This window comes from Impatiens glandulifera, unplaced genomic scaffold, assembly GCF_907164915.1.
Source record: "Impatiens glandulifera unplaced genomic scaffold, dImpGla2.1, whole genome shotgun sequence".
Taxonomy (NCBI): domain Eukaryota; kingdom Viridiplantae; phylum Streptophyta; class Magnoliopsida; order Ericales; family Balsaminaceae; genus Impatiens; species Impatiens glandulifera.
Window position 1 is genome coordinate 50,504 of NW_025919829.1, and position 23,874 is coordinate 74,377.

General features: G+C 31.0%; 1 protein-coding gene across 1 annotated transcript; it reads left to right on the plus strand.

Annotated features, from left to right (window-relative positions):
* The first annotated feature begins 15,806 nt into the window (after nucleotides 1-15,806).
* Nucleotides 15,807-18,305, plus strand: LOC124918518 (ankyrin repeat-containing protein BDA1-like). The gene is made up of 2 exons (XM_047458632.1): nucleotides 15,807-16,407; nucleotides 17,301-18,305. Exons 1-2 carry the CDS (start codon nucleotides 15,823-15,825, stop codon nucleotides 18,150-18,152), a joined length of 1,437 nt encoding a protein of 478 aa, XP_047314588.1. The 5' UTR covers nucleotides 15,807-15,822; the 3' UTR covers nucleotides 18,153-18,305.
* Nucleotides 18,306-23,874: the final 5,569 nt, after the last annotated feature.

The window sequence follows — 23,874 nt, forward strand, 5'->3', positions numbered from 1 at the left end:
GTTGTGTCGTTCAGTACTAATATCGTGTTGGATCATGTCAATTCGTGTAAATCCAACTCATTGCCCAACACTATCTCACACCAATTGATTTTTTATCTCATAGAAAAAGTCAAGTCAAAGAGACTTGGGGACTTGGGCATTTTCAAGTTTCTTCAATCTTAAGGAGAAGAAAATAATCAAGTTATTGCTCCCCAGCCTCGGATTAGATCGAAAAACTTAGGAAGGAAATGCCTCGGATTAGATCGAAAAACTTAGGAAGGAAATGCATGAAACATTGTAAACCAAGTGAATTAATACTGTCTAAGATGCAGAAAAAACGAGAATGTGTGGAAAGAAAAAAGAACTCATTAATTATAGTGACCTCTTTAATAACCACGATGGGTTTCCAGGCAGGAATATACCCTCTTGGTGGTGTTTGGCTAGACGAAACGAATGAGCACACTTCAGGATTATCAATACTGAATGACAAAACTAAGGATTACTATATGGTATTTTTGATTTCGAATACAATAGGATTCATCGCATCTCTAAGTGTGATATTCATATTGATGAGTGGATTACCCTTTAAGAATAAATTGCTCATATGGCTACTCATGATGATCTTATGGGTGACATTCACTGCCAGTGGTTTTAAATACAAGTTAGCATTGCTTTTCTACACTAGTAAAGACACTTATATTCTATTTTTCACCCCCAAAGGTTACATTGAGGATGTAAATATTCCAGTATTTGCAGCGGTTCTTTGGATGGGATTGATGCCCTTCTTTTCCTCACACACAATTCGCTTAACTTACATTGTAATCAAGAAATTTGTTCGCGTCATATTGGCTATGTGTATGATTGTAACAGTTAAGAATAAATACAAAAAAATGAGTGATCATGGAGTCATTCAAGTTTGATATATATCTTTCATGAAGGGCGGTCATATTATTTGATAAACTTGTTAGATTAAGTTGATGATTTATATTATTATGTACTAATTATCTTCAATGTTAATGTTTAATGACACAAAAACAAATTATTGTATTTGAGGTTGAGTGGAACATATTTATATAGATGTTAGTATGAATAAATTTATTGTTAGGTAATTTATATTCAATTCATAGTAAAATTTGTTTCTTTTGGAACCCTCAAACCACATTAGATTATAAATAGATTAAAAAAAAGTTAATGTAAAGTTGAGTAGCTTATGTTATATGTCTAATTGTATTTATGCCGTTTTGTGTGTATACTTTACTTGTGTTATGCATATACTTGTGTCGTGTCCGTGTCGACTCGTGAGTATGTTATGATCGTATAAACTTATAATCATGTCGTGATCGTGTCATCTCGTGTCCAACCCACGTATTGAGTGAAATAATTTCACATTCTGTCGTTCCGTACTAATATCGTGTTGAATTGCGTCGGTTCGTGTTGATCCAACTCATTTCCCAACTTTACCTCACACCAATTGATTTTTTATCTCATAATATAAGTTATGTCAAAGACTTGGGAATTTTGGAGTCTATCAAATCTCGGGGAGTAGAAAACAATCAAGTTATTGCTCCCCAGCCTCGGATTTGATTGAAAAACATAGGAAGAAGATACATGAAACCTCATAAACTAAGTGAATTAATGTTGGCTAAGAAATAGATCAAACGAGAATGGATGGAAAGAAAAAAAAACTCTTTAATGGTAATGGTAGTGGCCTCTTTAGTAGCCACGTTGGGTTTCCATGCCGGAATATATCTTCCTAGTGGTGTTTGGCAAGATGACACGAATGAGCACGCTGTAGGATTATCCCTACTGAATGACAAAACTAAGAATTATTTTAAGGTATTTTAATTTTGAATACATTAGGATTCACAACATCTCTGAGTATGATATTCGTATTGATAAGTAGATTACCCTTTAGAATAAATTGCTCATGTGGCTACTCTTGATGATCTTATGTGTGATAATCACTGCCACTGATTTTCCTTACACGGTGGCATTGCTTTTTTATTCCAATGAAGACACTTATATTATATTTATACACCCTAAAGTTATCATTGAGGATTTATATATTACACTATTTCCAGCAGTTCTTTGGATGGGATTGATGGCCCTTCTTTTCTTCACACACACAATTCGATTTCGTGTCGTGTTAATTTGTGTTCACGAGCTTATTCATGTCGTGGTAACTCGTGTTTAAATTTGTGTTTCATGTTATTCCGACTAGAGTTTCGACTTAATCGTGTCGTGTCAATGCACATTTTCATGTGTGTCATGTCGTGTTTGACACATTCATGTTAATTATTAATCATATATATATATATAATTATATTGTTAGTAAAAATTAAAAAAATATGATTATTAATTTATTTAATTTTATTTAAAAAATTTAAATTAATTTAATAAGTTAAATGTGTCAAATATGTTATTTAAAAAACTAATTAATATGTAAAATATGTAAGATGTGTAAATATAATTTTATCATATAGTTTCATAAATAATTATTTAAATGTCAATTATTTAAAATGTGTTTTAAAACATACAAATAATTATTCAAATAAAACTAGATAATAATTTATAAAATTAAATAATTTATTAATTGAATAAGAATATAAATATATTTAAAAAGACATGTTAGTTTGATAATGTCAATGTAAAGGTGTAAATGTGGGTAGTTTGGGAAAGAAAATGAGAAAGGTTGTAGTAATTAAAATGAATTTATAGTTGACATATTTATAAATATATATTCTTATATTATAATTTAATGAAAATGTGGATATTAATTAAAAATGTATATTATTATATTATTAAAATTAAATTATTATTATTGTATTTTTATATTTAATGTATTAATAATAATTTTAATTATAATTTTTTTTAAAAATTAAAAAATTAATTAATAAAAATAATAACGAAGAAAATTATTAGGAGACTCACATTTCTATTCATATAATTTATTTATTTTATTATATTTAATTTAAATTTATATTATTTAAGTTAATATTTTATTTTAATATTTTAATTTAGTAGGTTTAGTTTTAATTATATATATTATATTTATAAAATTAAATAATTTATTAATTGAATGAGAATGTAAATAGATTTAGATAAACCGTTAATATAAAGTTGAGCAGTTTAGGTCATGTGTCTAATCGTGTGTATATTTGTGCTTGTTTCGTGTCTATACTCGTGTCGTGTTTGTGTCGACTCGTGACCGTGTCACGATTGTATAAACTCATAATCATGTCATGATTGTGTCGTCTCGTGCTTGTGTCGTGTCCAACGCACGAACCGAGTGAGATAATATTGTGTTGTGTCGTTCAGTACTAATATCGTGTTTGATCATGTCAGTTCGTGTTAATCCAACTCATTGCCCAACACTATCTCACACCAATTGATTTTTTATCTCATAGCAAAAATCAAGTCAAAGACTTGGGCATTTTCAAGTTTCTCCAATCTTAAGGAGCAGAAAACAAATAAGTTATTGCTCCCCAGCCTCAAATTAGATCGAAAAACTTAGGAAGGAAATGCATGAAACATTGTAAACCAAGTGAATTAATGCTGTCTAAGAAACAGAACAAACGAGAATGAATGGAAAGAAAAAAGAACTCATTAATTATAGTGATCTCTTTAATAACCACGATGAGTTTCCAGGCCAGAATATACCCTCTTGGTGGTGTTTGGCAAGACTACTCGAATGAGCACACTTACGGATTATCAATACTGAATGGAAAAAACTAAGGATTTTTATAAGGTATTTTTGATTTCGAATACAATAGGATACATGGCATCTCTAAGTGTGATATTCATATTGATAAGTGGATTACCCTTTAAAGAATAAATTGCTCATATGGCTACTCAGGATGATCTTATGGGTGGCAATCACTGCAAGTGATTTTAAATACACGTTAACATTGCTTTTCTACACCAGTAAAGACACTTATATTCTATTTCTTCACCCCCAAAGGTTACATTGAGGATTTAAATATTCCAGTATTTGCCGTGGTTCTTTGGATGAGATTGATGCCCTTCTTTTCCTCACACATAATTCGCTTAACTTACATTGTAATCAAGAAATTTGTTCGCGTCATATTGGCTATGTGTATGATTGTAACAGTTAAGAATAAATACAAGAAAATGAGTGATCATGGAGTCATTCAAGTTTGATATATATCTTTCATGAAGGGCGGTCATATTATTTGATCAACTTGTTAGATTAAGTTGATGATTTATATTATTATGTACTAATTATCATCAATGTTAATGTCTAATGACACAAAAACAAATTATTGTATTTGAGGGTGAGTTAAACATATTTATATAGATGTTAGTATGAATAAATTTATTGTTACGTAATTTATATTCAATTCTTAGTAAAAAAAATTCTTTTGGAACCCTCAAACCACATTAGAATATAAATAGATTTTAAAAAAATTTAATGTAAAGTTGAGTAGCTTATGTTATATGTCTAATTGTATTTATGTCGTTTCGTGTGTATACTTATACTTGTGTCGTGTCCGTGTCGACTCGTGATTATATTATGATCGTATAAACTCATAATCATGTCGTGATCGTGTCGTTTCATGTCCAACCCACGAATTGAGTGAGATAATATCACATTCTGTCGTTCCGTATAATATCGTGTTGGATCGCGTCGGTTCGTGTTGATCCAACTCATTTCCCAACTTTACCTCACACCAATTGATTTTTTATCTCATAACATAAGTCATGTCAAAGACTTGGGCATTTTCGAGTCTCTCCAATCTCGGGGAGTAGAAAACAATCAAGTTATTTCTCCCTAGACTCAAATTTGATTGAAAAACATAGGAAGGAGATACATGAAACCTCATAAACTAAGTGAATTAATGTTGTCTATGAAATAGATCAAACGAGAATGGATAGAAAGAAAAAAGAACTCTTTAATGCTAGTGGCCTCTTTAATAGCCACCCTGGGTTTCTAGGCCGGAATATACCTTCCTAGTAGTGTTTGGCAAGATGACACGAATGAGCACGTTGTAGGATTATCCCTACCGAATGAAAAACTAAGAATTATTTTAAGGTATTTTTAATTTCAAATATATTAGGATTCACAACATCTTTGTGTGTGATATTCATATTGATAAGTAGATTACCCTTTAGAATAAATTGCTAATGTGGCTACTCATGATGATCTTATGAGTGATAATCACTGCCACTGGTTTTCCTTACATTACATGGTGGCATTGTTTTTCTATTCCAATGAAGACACTTATATTCTATTTCTTCACCCAAAGGTAACATTGAGGATTTAAATATTACACTATTTGCAGCAGTTCTTTGGATTGTATTGATGGCCCTTCTTTTCTTCCCACACACAATTCGATTTCGTGTCGTGTTAATTTGTGTTCACGAGCTTATTCGTGTCATGGTAACTCGTGTTTAAATTTGTGTTTCCTGTTATTCCGACTAGAGTTTCGACTTAATTGTGTCGTGTCAATGCACATTTTCATGTGTGTCATGTCGTGTTTAACACATTCATGTTAATTATTAATCATTTATATATATAATTATATTGTTAGTAAAAATTAAAAAAATATGATTATTAATTTATTTAATTTTATTTAAAAAACTTAAATTAATTTAATAAGTTAAATGTGTCAAATATGTTGTTTAAAAAACTAATTAATATGTAAAATATCTAAAATGTGTAAATATAATTTTATCATATAGTTTCATAAATAATTATTTGAATGTCATTTATTTAAAATGTGTTTTAAAACATATAAATAATTATTCAAATAAAACTAATTAATAATTTATAAAATTAGATAATTTATTAATTGAATAAGAATATAAATATATTTAAAAAGACATGTTAGTTTGATAATGTCAATGTAAAGGTGGGTAGTTTGGGGAAGAAAATGAGAATGGTTGTAGTAATTAAAATGAATTTATAGTTGACATATTTATAAATATATATTATTATATTATAATTTAATGAAAATGTGGATATTTATTAAAAATATATATTATTATTTTATTAAAATTAAATTATTATTATTGTATATATATTATTTAATGTATTAATAATAATTAAAATTATAAAAAAAATTAAATTAATTAATTAATAAAAATAATACCGAAGAAAATTATTAGGAGACTCACATTTCTATTCATATAATTTATTTATTTTATTATATTTTAATTTATATTATTTAAGTTAATATTTTATTTTAATATTTTAATTTAGTAGATTTAGTTTTAATTATATATATTACATTTATAAAATTAAATAATTTATTAATTGAATGAGAATGTAAACAGATTTAGATAAACTGTTAATATAAAATTGAGTAGTTTCGGTAATGTGTCTAATGTGTTTATATCATTTCGTGTGAATATTTGTGTTTGTTACGTGTCTATACTCGTGTCGTGTTTGTGTCGACTCGTGACCGTGTTACGATCGTATAAACTCATAATCGTGTAGTGATCGTGTCATCTCGTCCTTGTGTCGTGTCCAATGCACGAATCGAGTGAGAAAATATTGTGTTGTGTCGTTCAAAACTAATATCGTGTTGGATCATGTCAGGTCGTTCGTGTTAATCCAACTCAATTTCCAACACTATCTCACACCAATTGATTTTTTATCTCATAGCAAAAGTCAAGTCAAAGACTTGGGCATTTTCAAGTTTCTCCAATCTTAAGGAGCAGAAAACAATGAAGTTATTGCTCCCCAATCTCAGATTAGATCGAAAAACTTAGGAAGGAAAGGCATGAAACATTGTAAACTAAGTGAATTAATGTTGTCTAAGAAACAAAACAAACGAGAATGGATGGAAAGAAAAAGAACTCATTAATTATATTGACCTCTTTAATAACCACAATGGGTTTCCAGGCCGGAATATACCCTCTTGGTGGTGTTTGGAAAGAAGACACGAATGAGCACACTTCAGGATTATCAATACTGAATGACAAAACTAAGGATTATTATATGGTATTTTTTATTTCGAATACAATAGGATTCACCGCATCTCTAAGTGATATTCATATTGATGAGTGGATTACCCTTTAAGAATAAATTGCTCATATGGCTACTCGTGATGATCTTATGGGTGGCATTCACTGCCAGTGGTTTTAAATACAAGTTAGCATTGCTTTTCTACACCAGTAAAGACACTTATATTCTATTTTTCACCCCCAAAGGTTACATTGAGGATGTAAATATTCCAGTATTTGCAGCGGTTCTTTGGATGGGATTGATGCCCTTCTTTTCCTCACACACAATTCGCTTAACTTACATTGTAATCAAGAAATTTGTTCGCGTCATATTGGTTATGTGTATGATTGTAACAGTTAAGAATAAATACAAGAAAATGAGTGATCATGGAGTCATTCAAGTTTGATATATATCTTTCATGAAGGGCAGTCATATTATTTGATCAACTTGTTAGATTAAGTTGATGATTTATATTATTATGTACTAATTATCATCAATGTTAATGTCTAATGACACAAAAACAAATTATTGTATTTGAGGGTGAGTTAAACATATTTATATAGATGTTAGTATAATAAATTTATTGTTATGTAATTTGTATTCAATTCATAGTAAAATTTGTTTCTTTTGGAACCCTCAAATCACATTAGAATATAAATAGATTTTAAAAAAAAGTTAATGTAAAGTTGAGTAGCTTATGTTATATGTCTAATTGTATTTATGTTGTTTCGTGTGTATACGTATACTTGTGTTATGTATATATACTTGTGTCGTGTCCGTGTCGACTCGTGATTATATTATGATCGTATAAACTCATAATCATGTTGCATGTCGTCTCGTGTCCAACCCACGGATTGAGTGAGATAATATCACATTTTGTCGTTCCGTACTAATATCGTATTGGATCGCGTCGGTTCGTGTTGATCCAACTCATTTCCCAGCTTTACCTCACACCAATTGATTTTTTATCTCATAATATAAGTCATGTCAAAGACTTGGGCATTTTCGAGTCTCTCCAATCTCGGGGAGTAGAAAACAATCAAGTCATTGCTCCCCAACCTCAGATTTGAATGAAAAAAATAGGAAGGAAATACATGAAACTTCATAAACTAAGTGAATTAATGTTGTCTAAGAAATAGATCAAACGAGAATTGATGGAAAGAAAAAAGAACTCTTTAATGGTAGTGGCTTCTTTAATAGCCACGTTGGGTTTCTAGGCCGGAATATACCTTCCTAGCAGTGTTTGGCAAGATGACACGAATGAGCACGCTGTAGGATTATCCCTACTGAATGACAAAACTAAGAATTATTTTAAGATATTTTTAATTTCGAATACATTAGGATTCACAACATCTTTGAGTGTGATATTTATATTGATAAGTAGATTACCCTTTAGAATAAATTGCTCTAATCCAATGAAGACACTTATATTCTATTTCTTCACCCCAACGGTAACATTGAGGATATAAATATTACACTATTTGCAGCAGTTCTTTGGATGGGATTGATGGCCCTTCTTTTCTTCGCACACACAATTCGATTTCGTGTCGTGTTAATTTGTGTTCACGAGCTTATTCGTGTCGTGGTAACTCGTGTTTAAATTTGTGTTTTGTGTTATTCCGACTAGAGTTTCGACTTAATCGTGTCGTGTCAATGCACGTTTTCAAGTGTTTCATGTCGTGTTTGATACATTTATGCTAATTATTAATCATATATATATATATATATAATTATATTGTTAGTAAAAATTAAAAAAAATATGATTATTAATTTACATAATTTTATTCAAAAAACTTAAATTAATTTAATAAGTTAAATGTGTCAAATATGTTATTTAAAAAACTAATTAATATGTAAAATATGTAAGATGTGTAAATATAATTTTATCATATAGTTTTATAAATAATTATTTGAATGTCAATTATTTAAAATGTGTTTTAAAATATACAAATAATTATTCAAATAAAACTAATTAATAATTTATAAAATTAGATAATTTATTAATTGAATAAGAATATAAATATATTTAGAAAGGCATGTTAGTTTGATAATGTCAATGTAAGGTGGGTAGTTTGGGGAAGAAAATAGGAAAGGTTGTAGTAATTAAAATGAATTTATAGTTGACATATTTATAAATATATATTCTTATATTATAATTTAATGAAAATGTGGATATTAATTAAAAATATATATTATTATATTATTAAAATTAAATTATTATTATTGTATATTTATTATTTAATGTATTAATATTAATTACAATTATAAAAAAAATTAAATAAAAAAATTAATAAAAATAATACCGAAGAAAATTATTAGGAAACTCACATTTCTATTCATATAATTTATTTATTTTATTATATTTTACTTTAATTTATATTATTTAAGTTAATATTTTAATTTAGTAGGTTTAGTTTTTATTATATATATTACATTTATTAAATTAAATAATTTATTAATTGAATGAGAATGTAATAAATTTAGATAAACTGTTAATATAAAGTTGAGTAGTTTAGGTCATTTGTCTAATCGTGTTTATATCATTTCGTGTGTATATTTGTGCTATTTTTGTGTCTATACTCGTGTCGTGTTTGTGTCGACTTGTGACCGTGTTACGATCGTATAAACTCATAATCGTGTCGTGATTGTGTCGTCTCGTGCTTGTGTCGTGTCCAACACACGAACCGAGTGAGATAATATTGTGTTGTGTCGTTCAATACTAATATCGTGTTGGATCATGTCATTTCTTGTTATTCCAACTCATTGACCAACACTACCTCACACCAATTGATTTTTTATCTCATAGCAATTCGGCATTTTCATGTTTCTCCAATCTTAAGGAGGAGAAAACAATCAAGTTATTGCTTCCCAACCTCGGATTAGATCGAAAAACTTAGGAAGGAATTGCATGAATCATTGTAAACCAAGTGAATTAATGTAGTCTAAGAAACAAAACAAACGAGAATGGGTGGAAAGAAAAAAGAACTCATTAATTATAATGACCTCTTTAATAACCACGATGGGTTTTCAGGCCGGAATATACCCTCTTGGTGGTGTTTGGCAAGACGACACGAATGAGCACACTTCAAGATTATCAATACTGAATGACAAAATTAAGGATTATTATAAAGTATTATTGATTTCGAATACAATACGATTCACAACATCTCTAAGTGTGATATTCATATTGATAAGTGGTTTACCCTTTAAGAATAAATTGTACATATGGCTACTCATGATGATCTTATGGGTGGCAATCACTGCCAGTGGTTTTACATACATTGCTTTTCTACACCAGTAATGACACTTATATTCTATTTCTTCACCCCGAAAGGTAACATTGAGGATTTAAATATTACACTATTTACAGCAGTTTTTTGGATATGATAGATGGCTCTTCTTTTTCTCGCACACACAATTTGATTTCGTGTCGTGTTAATTCGTGTTTACGAGTTTATTCGTGTCGTGGTAACTCGTGTTTAAATTTGTGTTTTTTGTTGATCCGACTAGAGTTTCGACTTAATCGTGTCGTGTCAATGCATGTTTTCATGCGTGTAATGTCGTGTATTGACACATTCATGTTAATTATTAATCATTTATATATATAATTAAATTGTTAGTAAAAATTATAAAATATGATTATTAATTTATTTAATTTTATTTAAAAAAACTTAAATAATTTAATAAGTTAAATGTGTGAAATATGTTATTTAAAAAACTAATTAATATGTTAAATATGTAAGATATGTAAATATAAATTTTATCATACATTTTCATAAATAATTATTTGAATGTCAATTTTTTAAAATGTGTTTTAAAACATACAAATAATTATTAAAATAAAATAATTAATAATTTATAAAATTAGATAATTTATTAATTGAATAAGAATATAAATATATTAAGAAGAAAGGTTAGTTTGATAATGTTAATATAAGGTGGGTTGTTTGGGAAAGAAAATGTGAACCCTAAACCCTAAACCCGAAATCATAAACCTTAAACCCTAAAGGTTTTAGTAATTAAAAATGAATTTATAATTGACATATTTATAAATATATATTATTATATTATAATTTAATGAAAATGTGGGTATTAATTATAAATATATATTATTATGTTATCAAAATTAAATTATTATTGTATATTTATTATTTAATGTATTAATAATAATTAAAAATATATATGTTTAAAATTAATTTATTAATTAATTAATAAAAATAATACCGAAGAAATTATTAGGAGACTCGCATTTCTATTCATATAATTTATTTTAATTTATATTATTTGAATTAATATTTTATTTTAATATTTTAATTTAGTATTTTCAATTTTAATTATATATATTACATTTATAAATAATTTATTAATTGAACGAGAATGTAAATAGATTTAGACAAGTTTTGAATGTAAAGCTGAGTAGTTTAGGTCATGTGTCTAATTGTGTTTATATCGTTTCGTATGTGTACTTGTGCTTATTTCGTTTCTATACTCGTGTCGTGTCTATGTCGACTCATGACCGTGTTACGATCGTATAAACTCATAATCGTGTCGTGATCGTGTCATCTCGTGCTTGTGTCGTGTCCAACCCACGACTAGAGTGAGATAATATTGTGTTGTGTCGTTTAGTACTAATATCGTGTTAGATCGTGTCAGTTCGTGTTAATCCAACTCATTGCTCAACTCTACCTCACACCAATTAATTTTTTATCTCATAGCAAAAGTCAGGTCAAATACTTGGCATTTTCAAGTTTCTCCAATCTCGGAGAGCTGAAAACAATTAGGTTATTGCTCCTCAGCCTCAGATTTGATCGAAAAATTAAGGAAGGAAAGGTATGAAACATCATAAATCAAGTAAATTAATGTTGTCTAAGAAACAGATCAAACGAGAATGAGTGGACAGAAAAAAGAACTCTTTAATGGTAGTGGACTCTTTAATAACCACGATGGGTTTCTAGGCCGAAATATACCTTGTCTGTGGTGTTTGGCAAGACGACACGAATGAGCACACTTCTGGATTATCCTTACTGAATGACAAAACTAAGGATTATTATAAGGTATTTTTGATTTCGAATACAATAAGGATTCACATCATCTCTAGAGATGTTGTCATTTACCATTTTTATTTTATTCTAGTGTTAGGTACACATGTGAACTATCGCATTTGTTGATTTACTTGAAGGTTTGCTTCTTGATAGACTGTGAATCCTTGTAAATGAAGGACTTCACCAATTCACGAAATGTATATTAAGAAACGAAGAGGGAGAAATTTGAGCCCTAAAATATGCAACAATCGAAATCGAGAATTTTCCTAAAAACGTTAGAAAATCCTGAGAATTTTTGTGTACGTTGAACATATTTTTATAAACACTTTCCACACGATTAAACAACTTTTCGGGGTTATGAGACACCCGATGTGATTCTGATAAAACGAGCCTTATTTAGAAAGTGTTTCAAAAATTCTGAAAATTTTCATGGAGGTAAAAAATATTCTTATGAACCTACTACGAATATTTCATAATTTTTCGGGCTTTGGAGCTCCCGAAATGAGCATTCCTATATAAGTCGTTTTTCAAACGCTCCCCAAAAATTATGGAAAAAATATTATTTTTGTTGAAAATAATATTTTTTAGCATCCCTGAATTTTTGAAATTTTATAAAATTGTATGTAGGCTCTAATTAAAAAAACAAAATTGTTTGGCATAAAAGGAATCCAAACAAGTCTTAAGGAATTTCTCAAAAGTTGGAAATTGAAACTTATATCCAAAATTAGATGAATATAAAGTTGAAAGATGAATTTAGAAGTTGACAAAAGTCCAAGGGCCAAATGAATTCGAATTCTCAGAAAATAATTCGAATATGGAAGTTTAGGGTTAAAATTGAACCAAGATAAAAGTTCAGGGGTTGAATTAATTGAGCATTAAAAATTAATTCCAAATTAAAACTTCCTATGCAATTTTAAACAAAGAAAAAGTCTAAGGGACAATTTGAACGCACCTTAAAAATTTGGGAAATTAGAAAAGAGAAACAAAAAGAAGACTGTCTCGGCCTTCATCGTCTTCCTCGGAATGTAGGCATTTTGCTCCTTACCGACGTTGTGGATGTACATGGAATCTTTGCCTGACCTCACCTACTCGGAGGTTGCCTCAGAATTAGTTTCGCTTTCATGGTCTTGCTATTCGTCAAGAGCTTGCTGGAATCAGACATTGAAGAACAAAAGTGTACTCTGTTCTTCCAGATCCGACATTCCGACATCCGATCGAGCATCAATACAGCCTCGCTTTCGCTTCATCCTTTGAAGTTTGTCCCGATAGAGACTCGCCAAAATAATTGCGATCCCTGGAGAACATTTTGAAACAAGGAAATAGAGAACAGAGGAAGCGATGAACGCTTCTCCTGTAAATATGGAAATAAGGATAGACGATAGTTACCATCTGAAACTTTTTCTCTGATCGCGCGATGACTCTACGAATAGCACAAGAGTATTCCTCATCGCCTAGAGCTTCGAACTCACCTACGCCGCACCGAAGAAGCCTCATAGAACATTGCTAAAGAACTGACCAACAATTTTTCCTCCGGCAACCAAAACATGAAGATTTCAGCGAAGAGAAATTCTAGAAACGACGCCAAACTCGACCAAACCTCTTCCTATCTAGACTATATCTATCCTAGGACTCTAACAGCTAGGATAACCAGCAATCAAACAAAAATTCAACATCATTCATCAATTAACAAACATAATTTAATTAATCAACAAAATGTGCCAAGAACGTCGACATTAGTGTATAGAACCGACTTCATACATTATTACAATAACATGAAAGCAAGAAAGCCTTCCTGAAGCAAATAAGAAACAAAAAAGATCTGCAGTTGAAGATGATCTCGATGCAATCTTCAAGAACTTGCCAGAAACAGCTTTCAAGTGTTCTTCATTTGGTTGCTTTCTCTTCTAGCCTCTCTCTCTTCTCAAGTGTGTATTTTAGTCAAATGAATGCCTGAATGTCAATGGTCGTAACTTTTTTGCCCCAAATGAGGCAAAGTCTTTAAATACCCCTTGGGTAAGGGTAGTGTAGGAATTAGAATTTTAGGAGAACCGACAACTTATTTCTTAGGTTGAACCGACCTAAAATCCTTCTAAGCTGTGCCTGTGCTTTATTTTTCTGTGTAGGTAGTTAGGCAAGCTACACTTTAGGCATTTGCTTCAGCCAAGTGGTTAAGTGTAGACCAAGTTACACATTTATGAAGTTAGGCATTTTTTAGTTTCAGTTTTCTGCCAATCTAAATCAACCAACACTTCAAATGGCCATAATTTTTTACTTATACCACCATTGAGGTTGAGCCAGTACGCATTGGAAATGTGAGATTGTTAGCTTTAACTTTGTGTTGAAAGAAATCTTCCAAACTGGTCGTAGGTCCATGAAATCCGATATAGAATGTCGGGGTCTCGAAGTGAACAACTTGGCTACGGACGACCTCACGTGGGTTGTAGGTTGAAGCATGAGTTCTACTTGGTATCAAATGAAAGGTAACTCAAAGGCCTTTCCAATGATATCTCGTTAGCTCAAAATGGCTGGGTCAATCAAAATATATGAATTTTTAAAGTCAATGCAAGCTCCAGTTTGCTCTAAGAACAAAATGGGTTATCTGGTGTCTGGTTGTCGGGCTAAATTGACTGCCTTAACCATTGAATGGAGGTACGAGACATGTGTCATTCAAACGACTACTTCTTAGCTTTCCAATCGTAGGTCACAATCCAAAAACTAAGCACTACAGCATTAATTATGAATTAAACGCTGAGGATATGTCTGGTTTGATCCTATCTTGGTCGCGTCGTCTTTTACCGTCGATTTAAAGGGGTTAAGAGCGTCAACATTATTCCGGATACAAACAAACAAGAACAAATAATTTCGTTAAATATAGCGACCTGGGTGATTTTTTTGAAGTTGAAGTGCTCTAGAATTTCTTAAGAAGAAAATACCTCAAAATCCATGATTTGAGCGTTTTTCAAATAAACTACGCACATGGAGTCAGCACGCGCGTTATTGAATCACTTTGGGCACGAAGTCTGTCGCGTTGACCTCTGTTGACCCTCTCGACTCGCCCGATTCAACTCGGTTTTGACATTTTTGCCCTTTTTAAGGGCTTTGCACAAAATTGCTAACAACAACATTATACTCAAAATTCAAGATTTTTCGAACCAGTCAATCTGAAGATTTCAGGTTTTTCAAATTCCGATTATTTTTGAAAAATGACATTTGGACACATAAATGGGTCCCAAACTGGTTTGACACATTTTGTCCAACAACAATATTATACTTAAAGTTCATGATTTTTCAAGACAGTTATTTTGAACAAACCATATGAAGCTTGAGTATATTTGAAAATTGGTGTTTGAACCGCTACTCGAGGGTCACTCCGAGCCAATTTCAAAAAGTGATTTTTTATGTTGTTCTCTCGATCCAATAATTAAGTATGAACAACATACTAAACCGGTCAGACTCATTTTAATTTCGGAGTGTAAAAATTGAGTGTTTACAAAGTTTTTTTTGACAACTTGTCCTTTCAAGTTATTTTTATTAAAAAATAATTAAATTAAAAAAAATGAAATATATTTTAGTATTTTCATTTATAAATTGGAATAATTTGAGAGTTGAAATGAATTGAAAAATCAAGCTATTGATCTACTTGGTCTAACTTTAATTAGTAATGGTTACGTATACATTTAAAACTATTATTCCCAATTGGTCTATTTTTACAAGTATTTGTCTTTTGTTTGTTATGTTGTTTTATTGTTTATCATTCTTCTAAAATTTATGTATAAATATTGCTCCATCTTTTCCTTGCTTAGAGAGAGATAATTCAATATATATTCATAGATGGAGATAGAACAAGGAAGAGATCAAAGACTGTATGATGCTGCAAAGGAAGGCAATGTTGCCTCTTTGAATAGGCTAATCCAAGAGGACCCTCTCATACTAGATCCATACACCATCCATACTTTTAGCGAAACCCCTTTACACCTGGCTTCTATGTTTGGGCACTTGAACTTCGTCAAATTGATCCTAGCTCTCAAGCCTGAGTTGGCTAAGGAGCTTGATTCGCGAAGCTTGACACCTCTCCACCTTGCATCAGCCAAAGGGTACGTAGAGATCGTTAAATCTTTGCTACAAGTAAACAAAAACATGTGTTTTGCACTTGATCAGAACGGGATGAACCCGTTACACTTGGCAGCAACAAAGGGTCGTGTTGATGTTCTAAGAGAGCTCGTTGAGGCTGAACCGGAGGCAGCTATGGTCAAACTAGATGGGGGAGATACAATCTTGCATCTTTGTGTGGAGAATAACAAGATCGAGACTTTGGAAATGTTGGTGCAAAGGGTTGGGGATAAAGAGTTTTTGAATTCATTTGATGCTCATGGTAATACTATTCTACATTTGGCTGTGGCTAATAAGCAACTTGAGGTATGATATTAATGCAATTTCATCTATTCATTTTGAAAATCATTTAGTAGTTATTCAAACTTGTGGACTTTATTACATAATAAGGACAAACATGTGGACTTAATTACATAATAAGGACAAACCATTAAAGTTTTCAAATTTAAAAAAAAAAAATAGCATGAACTTTCAACTTTAATTTAGGACATTTTTTTATTAAGAATTGAACAATTGAGAAATTAAAATTAGTCTTTTCATTTAAGAGACAATAATAAGTTAGATCTTATCAAAAGAATAGGTCCAATAAACTATATATATGATAATGTAATAAAAGGATAGGGGTCTCATCGGGATTTGAAATGGTATCAATATTTAAAGTTCAAAAACGGTAAAGATAATTGGCCAATTCAATAAGATTTGTAATGTTTTTTTGACCTACAACTTTTTATATTTTATATATTATTGACCTTTTAAATAAAATTATAATAATATAGATTTTTTATTATTATTTGGGATAGTGATATCTAAACAAAACAAAGGACTGATTATTACGAGACAATAAAAAGTCAATGGATTCCATCTATAAATTTTAAGGTTCGAGATCTAATTTATTCGAAGATGTATATGTTTTATTTCTTATTTTCATATTTTGTGTTTATTAATTAAATAACTCATTACTTTTTATTATATACAAACTATTTAAAAAATAAATAAGAATAAAAAAAATGTAGTTACATCAATTAGAAAACTACATTAATAAATTAAGTAAGATCAATAAATTTGATTTCCATTCATATATGCTAGCTATCCTCTAATTCTTCATCTGGCTGCTCTAGAATCCATATAATTCTTCTTCAAAATAGTAATATTTATATTTAACAATGAATCAAGAAAATATTTTGTCATATGGTATGCAGATTGTTAGATTTTTGGTTGGTAACACCAATATAGAGGTTATCTCACAAAACTCAATGGGCCTCACACCAATTGATATTTTATCTCATAGTAGAAGACATGTCAACGACTTGGGCATTTTCGAGTCTCTCCAATCTCGGAGAGCAGAAAACAATCAAGTTATTGCTCCCCATAATTCCCGGCTTCGGATTAGATCAACAAACTTAGGAAGGAAAGACATGAAACCTCGTAAACCAAGTGACTTAATGTTGTCTAAGAAACAGATAAAACGAGAATGGGTGGAAAGAAAAAAGAACTCTTTAATGGTGGTGGCCTCTCTAATTGCGACAATGGGTTTCCAAGCTGGAATATACCCTCCTGGCGGTGTTTGGCAAGACGACACGAATGGGCACATTGCGGGATTATCCATACTGAATGACAAAAGCAAGAATGGTTATAAGGTATTTTTGATATCGAATACAATAGGATTCACATCATCTCTGAGTGTGATATTCATGTTGATAAGTGGATTACCCTTTCGGAATAAATTAATCATGTGGCTACTCATGATGATCTTATGGGTGGCAATTACAGCCACTGGTTTTACATACATGGTGGCGTTGTTTTTCTACACCAATAAAGACAAAAATATTCTACATTTTAACACCAAAGACAACAATGATGTTGGAGATATTCTAGTATTTGCAGTGATTCTTTGGTTGGGGTTGATGACCATTCTTTTCCTCGCGCATACAATTCGCTTAACTTACATTGTAATCAAGAAGTTTGTTCGCTTCATATTGGCTATGTCGCGGAGACTAACAGTTAGGAATAAATACGAGGAGATGAATGATCACAGAGTGATTCAACTTTGATATATATCTTTCATCTAACTATATGATGAGTGTTCAAATTATTTGATCAACTTGTTATATTAAGTTGATGTTTTATTTTACAATGTATATGTTACTGTCCAATGTCACAAAACAAATTATTGTGTTTGAGTGTGTACTTGAGATATTTATACTCTTGTTTATTTAGTATGATAAACTTATTGTTATGGAGTGTATATTCAATTCATATTTAACTACATAATATTATTAAGATTTTCTTCTCTCAAAAAGTTTAAGTCCCTAAATTTTTATAATTCTTTTGCTTTTTATAACTTTTCATTGTCTTATTGTCTTGATGATCATTTCTCAAATTTGTGTTGTCCATTTTTTAGTAGTAAAAGAGATTAAGTTACAGAATCTAAAATTATTTTTTAATTTTAAAAATAAATAGTCATTAAAATTGATCTTAATAATATTTAACTACATAATATTATTAAGATTTTCTTCTCTCAAAAAGTTTAAGTCCCTAAATTCTTATAATTCGAACGGTGTTAGATCATTTGTTTTTTTATAACTTTGTATTGTTTTGATCATCATTTCTCAAATTTTTGTTGTCCATTTTTTAGTAGCAAAAGAGATTAAGTTACCGAATTTAAAATTATTTTTTAATTTTAAAAATAAATAGTCATTAAAATTGATCTTTGAATTGGAGGTCCTTTTACATGTATCATCATATTATTTTAATGAGTTTCTCATGTTTTATCATATATGTACATATGGTTAGTTATTACTTAACAATACATTTTCGGCCCTTTATACCAATTATCGGCAAATCAAAATTTTGACTGTTAGAGAATATTCTAACGTATTATTTTTATTTTTCTAATTAATTTATCAGATCGGTAAACGTTTTAGACATTTTTAAATATAGTATTATTTTAAAATTTACGCATTCTAATTTGTCAAAATAATTTGGGTGATCAAAAAAATTTGTGATGCGAGGAAAGATTATGAGAAATTCGAAAAGACTAGTCAACGCGCTCAAAGGCGAGTTAACACGGTGAGTTAGATCCGAGTCAAAGACTAGTCAAAGCGCTCTAGACTTAGTCAAATGCAGAGCCACACTACATGTCTTCCCCAATTAGGTCGTAGACGAGTCTTCTCCATATTGTCGGGATCTTCAACAGAAATCACCTTCAAGTGAAGAACACTAAGAACCTGTTCTTCATTTGGCTATTTTGAAATTTGTCTGAAAGCTTGGAAAATCAACTTGACACATTTTCTTTAAAAATTCACCGAGGGCTGGACACTTAACCAATTTGGATGAATTTGGTTAGAAATCTAATAGGATCATTTACAATTCCAATTAGACATAATTCCGAATCAATATCTACATCTTCCATGAATCTCTGAAAAAGACAAGAATATGAACACTATGTTTGAAATTGACCACCTTGCAATCAAAAAAGTGTGAAAGGAGTTGTAGTCCACCAAATTTAGCCTATGAGGTTCTATATCAAACCTAAGACATATGTCGATCGATTGACACTGATCTTAATACTCTAAACAATGATTAAGGCATATGTATGAACATCAACTAGTCCGAAAAGTTAATCTATGATAACATCCACTTCATCGAAGCATAAATGGAGTTACACTCAACTAAATTGGGTCAATGACCTACCATTGTAAAGGTCTATCTATTACATTTTTTTGGTACCAAGAATGACACATAGTTCGATCTACAATCCAAGGGAGGTGTTGGGTTTTGGGCTCATATTTAATTAGAGTTTATATATTGTAATTGGGTTTTAAGCCTTTATTGGGCTTAGGAGTAGTAGTTTAGTCTTTTGGTTTTTGATATACTTCTATAAATAGAGACATTGTAACCTAGGGTTACTTGGACCATTATTCCATGGAATATCAATAGAATGGACGACTCCCCGAGGATGTAGTCATTGTTGGCCGAACCTCGTTATATCTTGTGTTCTTTATCATTTTATCTTTATATCTTCTTTTATCGCGTGTTTAGATTAGATATTTTCTCAACAAGTGGTATCAGAGCATGTTTTGAGAATATTTATCATAATCTATTTTTGAAGATATTACGGAAACCCTAACCATCATTGAAGAAGTTGTTGGATATTTGTGCTTTTGTTGAAGATGGCTATTGGAGAAACGACATTAGTTGGAGAAGATTTAGTCGCTGTGAAGATTTGATTCGAAATTTTCAATTTCTAAGGAAATGTCAACGGTCGTCAAAATATTTTTTAGTTTTTGGTGACGCTCTCTTGAGAAGAAGAGAGAAGAAGACAATGGGTTTTTTGTTCTTCTCGAAGGCGCCAATGGGTGCAGGTGACAAAAAGTCGTCGTGTAGGCAGCGACACAATAATGAAGAAGATGAGGTATATTTTTGTTGACCTATTTTAATTTGGGACATATGGTCTATTAAAATATAAAAAAGGAAAAAATATATATCTCCATATATATTCCATATAAATCTCTATATATATTTCATATATATAGATATTATATTATGATATAATATAATATATATAGAGGAGCCAAGAATCTTTGAAGCGGTCAACAACTAAGACTTTTTCAACTAAGACTTTTTATTTAAGTCTCGTTTGATTTCATAAAATAGGTTTAAGACCTATTTGATTCCAATTTTACAAGTAAAGCCTTGTTTGATTTTAATCAAAATCTCAAAGCTTTGTATGCTTTGATCTTGGATTTGTATTGAGTCTTGTTTGACTTGAATTTATCAAAGATGGAGATTTGTGATTTATCTGCTAAGATATTTGATATTCGTCAATGGGGAGATTGAAAATTGGAGTTAAAAAAGAAGGTGGAGTGTTTATTCGATGTTGTAGATTGTGGAAGACAGTTGATGCAACATGTAAAGGGTTTTCTAATTAAAACGGGTGGCTTTAATGTTTGTTTGCAAGAGTGTGGTTTTGATATGTGTGTACAAAGGTCGGATTTGGATTTGCATCAAATCTTGTGAGTAGGTTTTGATTGACAATCCCGGTAAGTGCTGGTGCGAAGTTGTCAAGTGGGTGTTAATACCTCAAAGGTTCTACCAAGAATGATAATTTCTAAGGTATGAGTTGAGGATGTACTAATCATATATATGGTTTGTTAGATTCTTTCTATGCAGAATTTGTCTAAAAGAATGTGGAGAAAAAACGATACATCTTCATGCTTGTTGAAAATTAGTTGAAGGTTTTATTATAATCGATTATTGTCTTGGCATACATGAGTGACATTATTTCACTATGTTGAGGGACTTTGACTTGAATAAATTCTCGGCTAAAATGAGTTTGGAGAGATTTTTCTTTGGAAAACGGTTATTGAAGAAGTCAAACTAAAAGAGAGGTAGAGAGAAAATCTAGTAGCAGATTTTTGCCTACAGCCGCGCAGGGTTCATCAAACTGGCGATCGGAGATTCAAACAAAGTCCAATTGCGCTGAGATTTTGTCGAGAGGGTTGGTAACTCATTCCTACATTTTCAATGGTCGGATCAAAGTTTGGACGTCTCAAAGTTTTTTTTTCTGGGGCTTAAAGTGTTTGCCTAATTTCAGTTTTATTTGACTTGTTTGGGACCAAAAAGTTTGTATCTTTTTTGTTATAACCTTATCTTATTGGAAGAGCTAATCAAGATGAATATGGTAGTGAGATTCCTTCGGGCCAAATTGCAAGATTGCATTGAGTTGGCGGGTGATTAAGGATTGACAAAATTCTAGTTAACACACAATATGAATGAAAGACCAGGAAGAGGAAGACTAGTGAAAGACACTTATAAGTTGAGGTGGAGATATCTTGAGAGCAACTCTCAAACGAACCAAGAAGAAATCATTGCATTATCTTCTAATGTGAGAAGATAAATAAGACCTTGAGTGAGATTTTTAGTCATGAAAAAGGGACTAGATGGGAGACTCGGTTAATTCGAAGGTGATGATTTTATTACTTCTTTTATTCTATCTTAATTGTCTATACATTGTGGATCATAGTTTAGGTGAATGAGATGATTGATTTGTCATCTTATTGATGAGATGATTGAGACCTTCAATGGGATTCCTAGTCATAAAAAAGGGCTAGATGAGAGCTTCGATCAATTCAAATGGAAGGATATTCGATTTCTTTTAGAGAAACTATAGATGATCATTTGAAGCATTGATGAAGACAATTAAAGAGAGATAGTGAATCTTGAAATAATATTCTTGGATTGCTAGGCGTTTTTGGATTCAAGAAACTAGCAAATTGCAAGTTAATTTGGTCAATGAGAAGTATGAGGTTCAAGTTGGTTGAGAATGCAACGTTCAAGGCAAGATGGGTGACAAATACTTTGTCAGATCTTGAGCTAGAGAAAAGAGATGTCATGATAGCCTAATTTATTTGTTATGAAGTAGACGATAAAAGTTTGTTTTGGGTCTTCTCGTTTTCAATCGATATCTTATTTTGAGGAAGTAGACGATGGAAGTTCGTTTTGGGTATCCTCAGTTTTTGATAGATATCTGATTTTGAAAAAGTAGACGATAAAAGTTTGTCTTGGGTCTATTCGATATTTTGGTTTCAGTTGATTGTTGGACTTGGAAAATAAAACACTCAGTTTTTGGTAAACAAGGGTAAAGATTATTTTTGACATAATAAAGAATTGTTAATTCTAGTTTCCGCATATGTCAACGGGAATGAACAAAGATTGGGAAGTGTTGTTGAATGTCTCTAGCCGCTAAAGTAGCATAGTTTCCAAAATTACTTGGTATTATAAACTCTATAATTTTATCTTGTAAGAGGCTTTTGAGCGGAAGTGGAGGTATAATTATTTATCTCGTGAATGGCTCGAGCAGTGAAGATTGATGTGTGGTTCATAACATTTTGATGATGCGATATACATGATGGTGGAGATTGTTATTCTTCTAAGAGCTCTTGAGTGGAAGTGGAGGTACGAAAAGTTATCTGATAATGACTCGAGCAAAGGTGAAGATTGAAGTGTTGAACTCACTTATTTTTTGTCATGGTGGAGATTGATGGGTACAACTCGTGTATTTCCTAAGTGTATGGACATGAAATTCGTCAAAGTGGAGATTGTTTAATTTGTAATTTATTCATCACATCTCAATAAGCGCGGTATTCGTCCAAGGTGGAGATTGTTGGGTTTTGAGCTCATATTTAATTAGAGTTTTTATATTGTAATTGGGCTTTAAGCCTTTATTGAGCTTAGGAGTAGTAGTTTAGTCTTTTGACTTTTGATGTACTCCTATAAATAGAGACATTGTAACCTAGGGTTACTTGGACCATTATTCCATGAAATATCAATAGAATGGACGACTCCCCGGGGATGTAGTCATTGTTGGCCGAACCTCGTTATATTTTGTGTTCTTTATTATTCTTTACCACTTTATCTTTATATCTTCTTTTATCGCGTGTTTAGATTAGATATTTTCTCAACATGAGGTTACCCGTAAGCCGTGTTGGTCAATAACGGGTCATTCGGGTTCATTTGAAGATTGAGGGACCTATGGTCCACCTCGTTTAAAACTTTTGCTACCAAAAGTGTAGTCTTTGATCAAACATTTCCAACGGTACCAAGTTCATTCCATGACTCGATCTAATCGACCCGAAGAGCTCGGAAAAGTTTGTTTCCAAGCAGCCGAACCAAATAAGACCAAAAACACTCCAAAATGTGCATTTCAAATGACATGAGCTATGGTCATCTATTTGAAATAAGGCAAAGACAAAAATTATAGGCCTTGGTTTG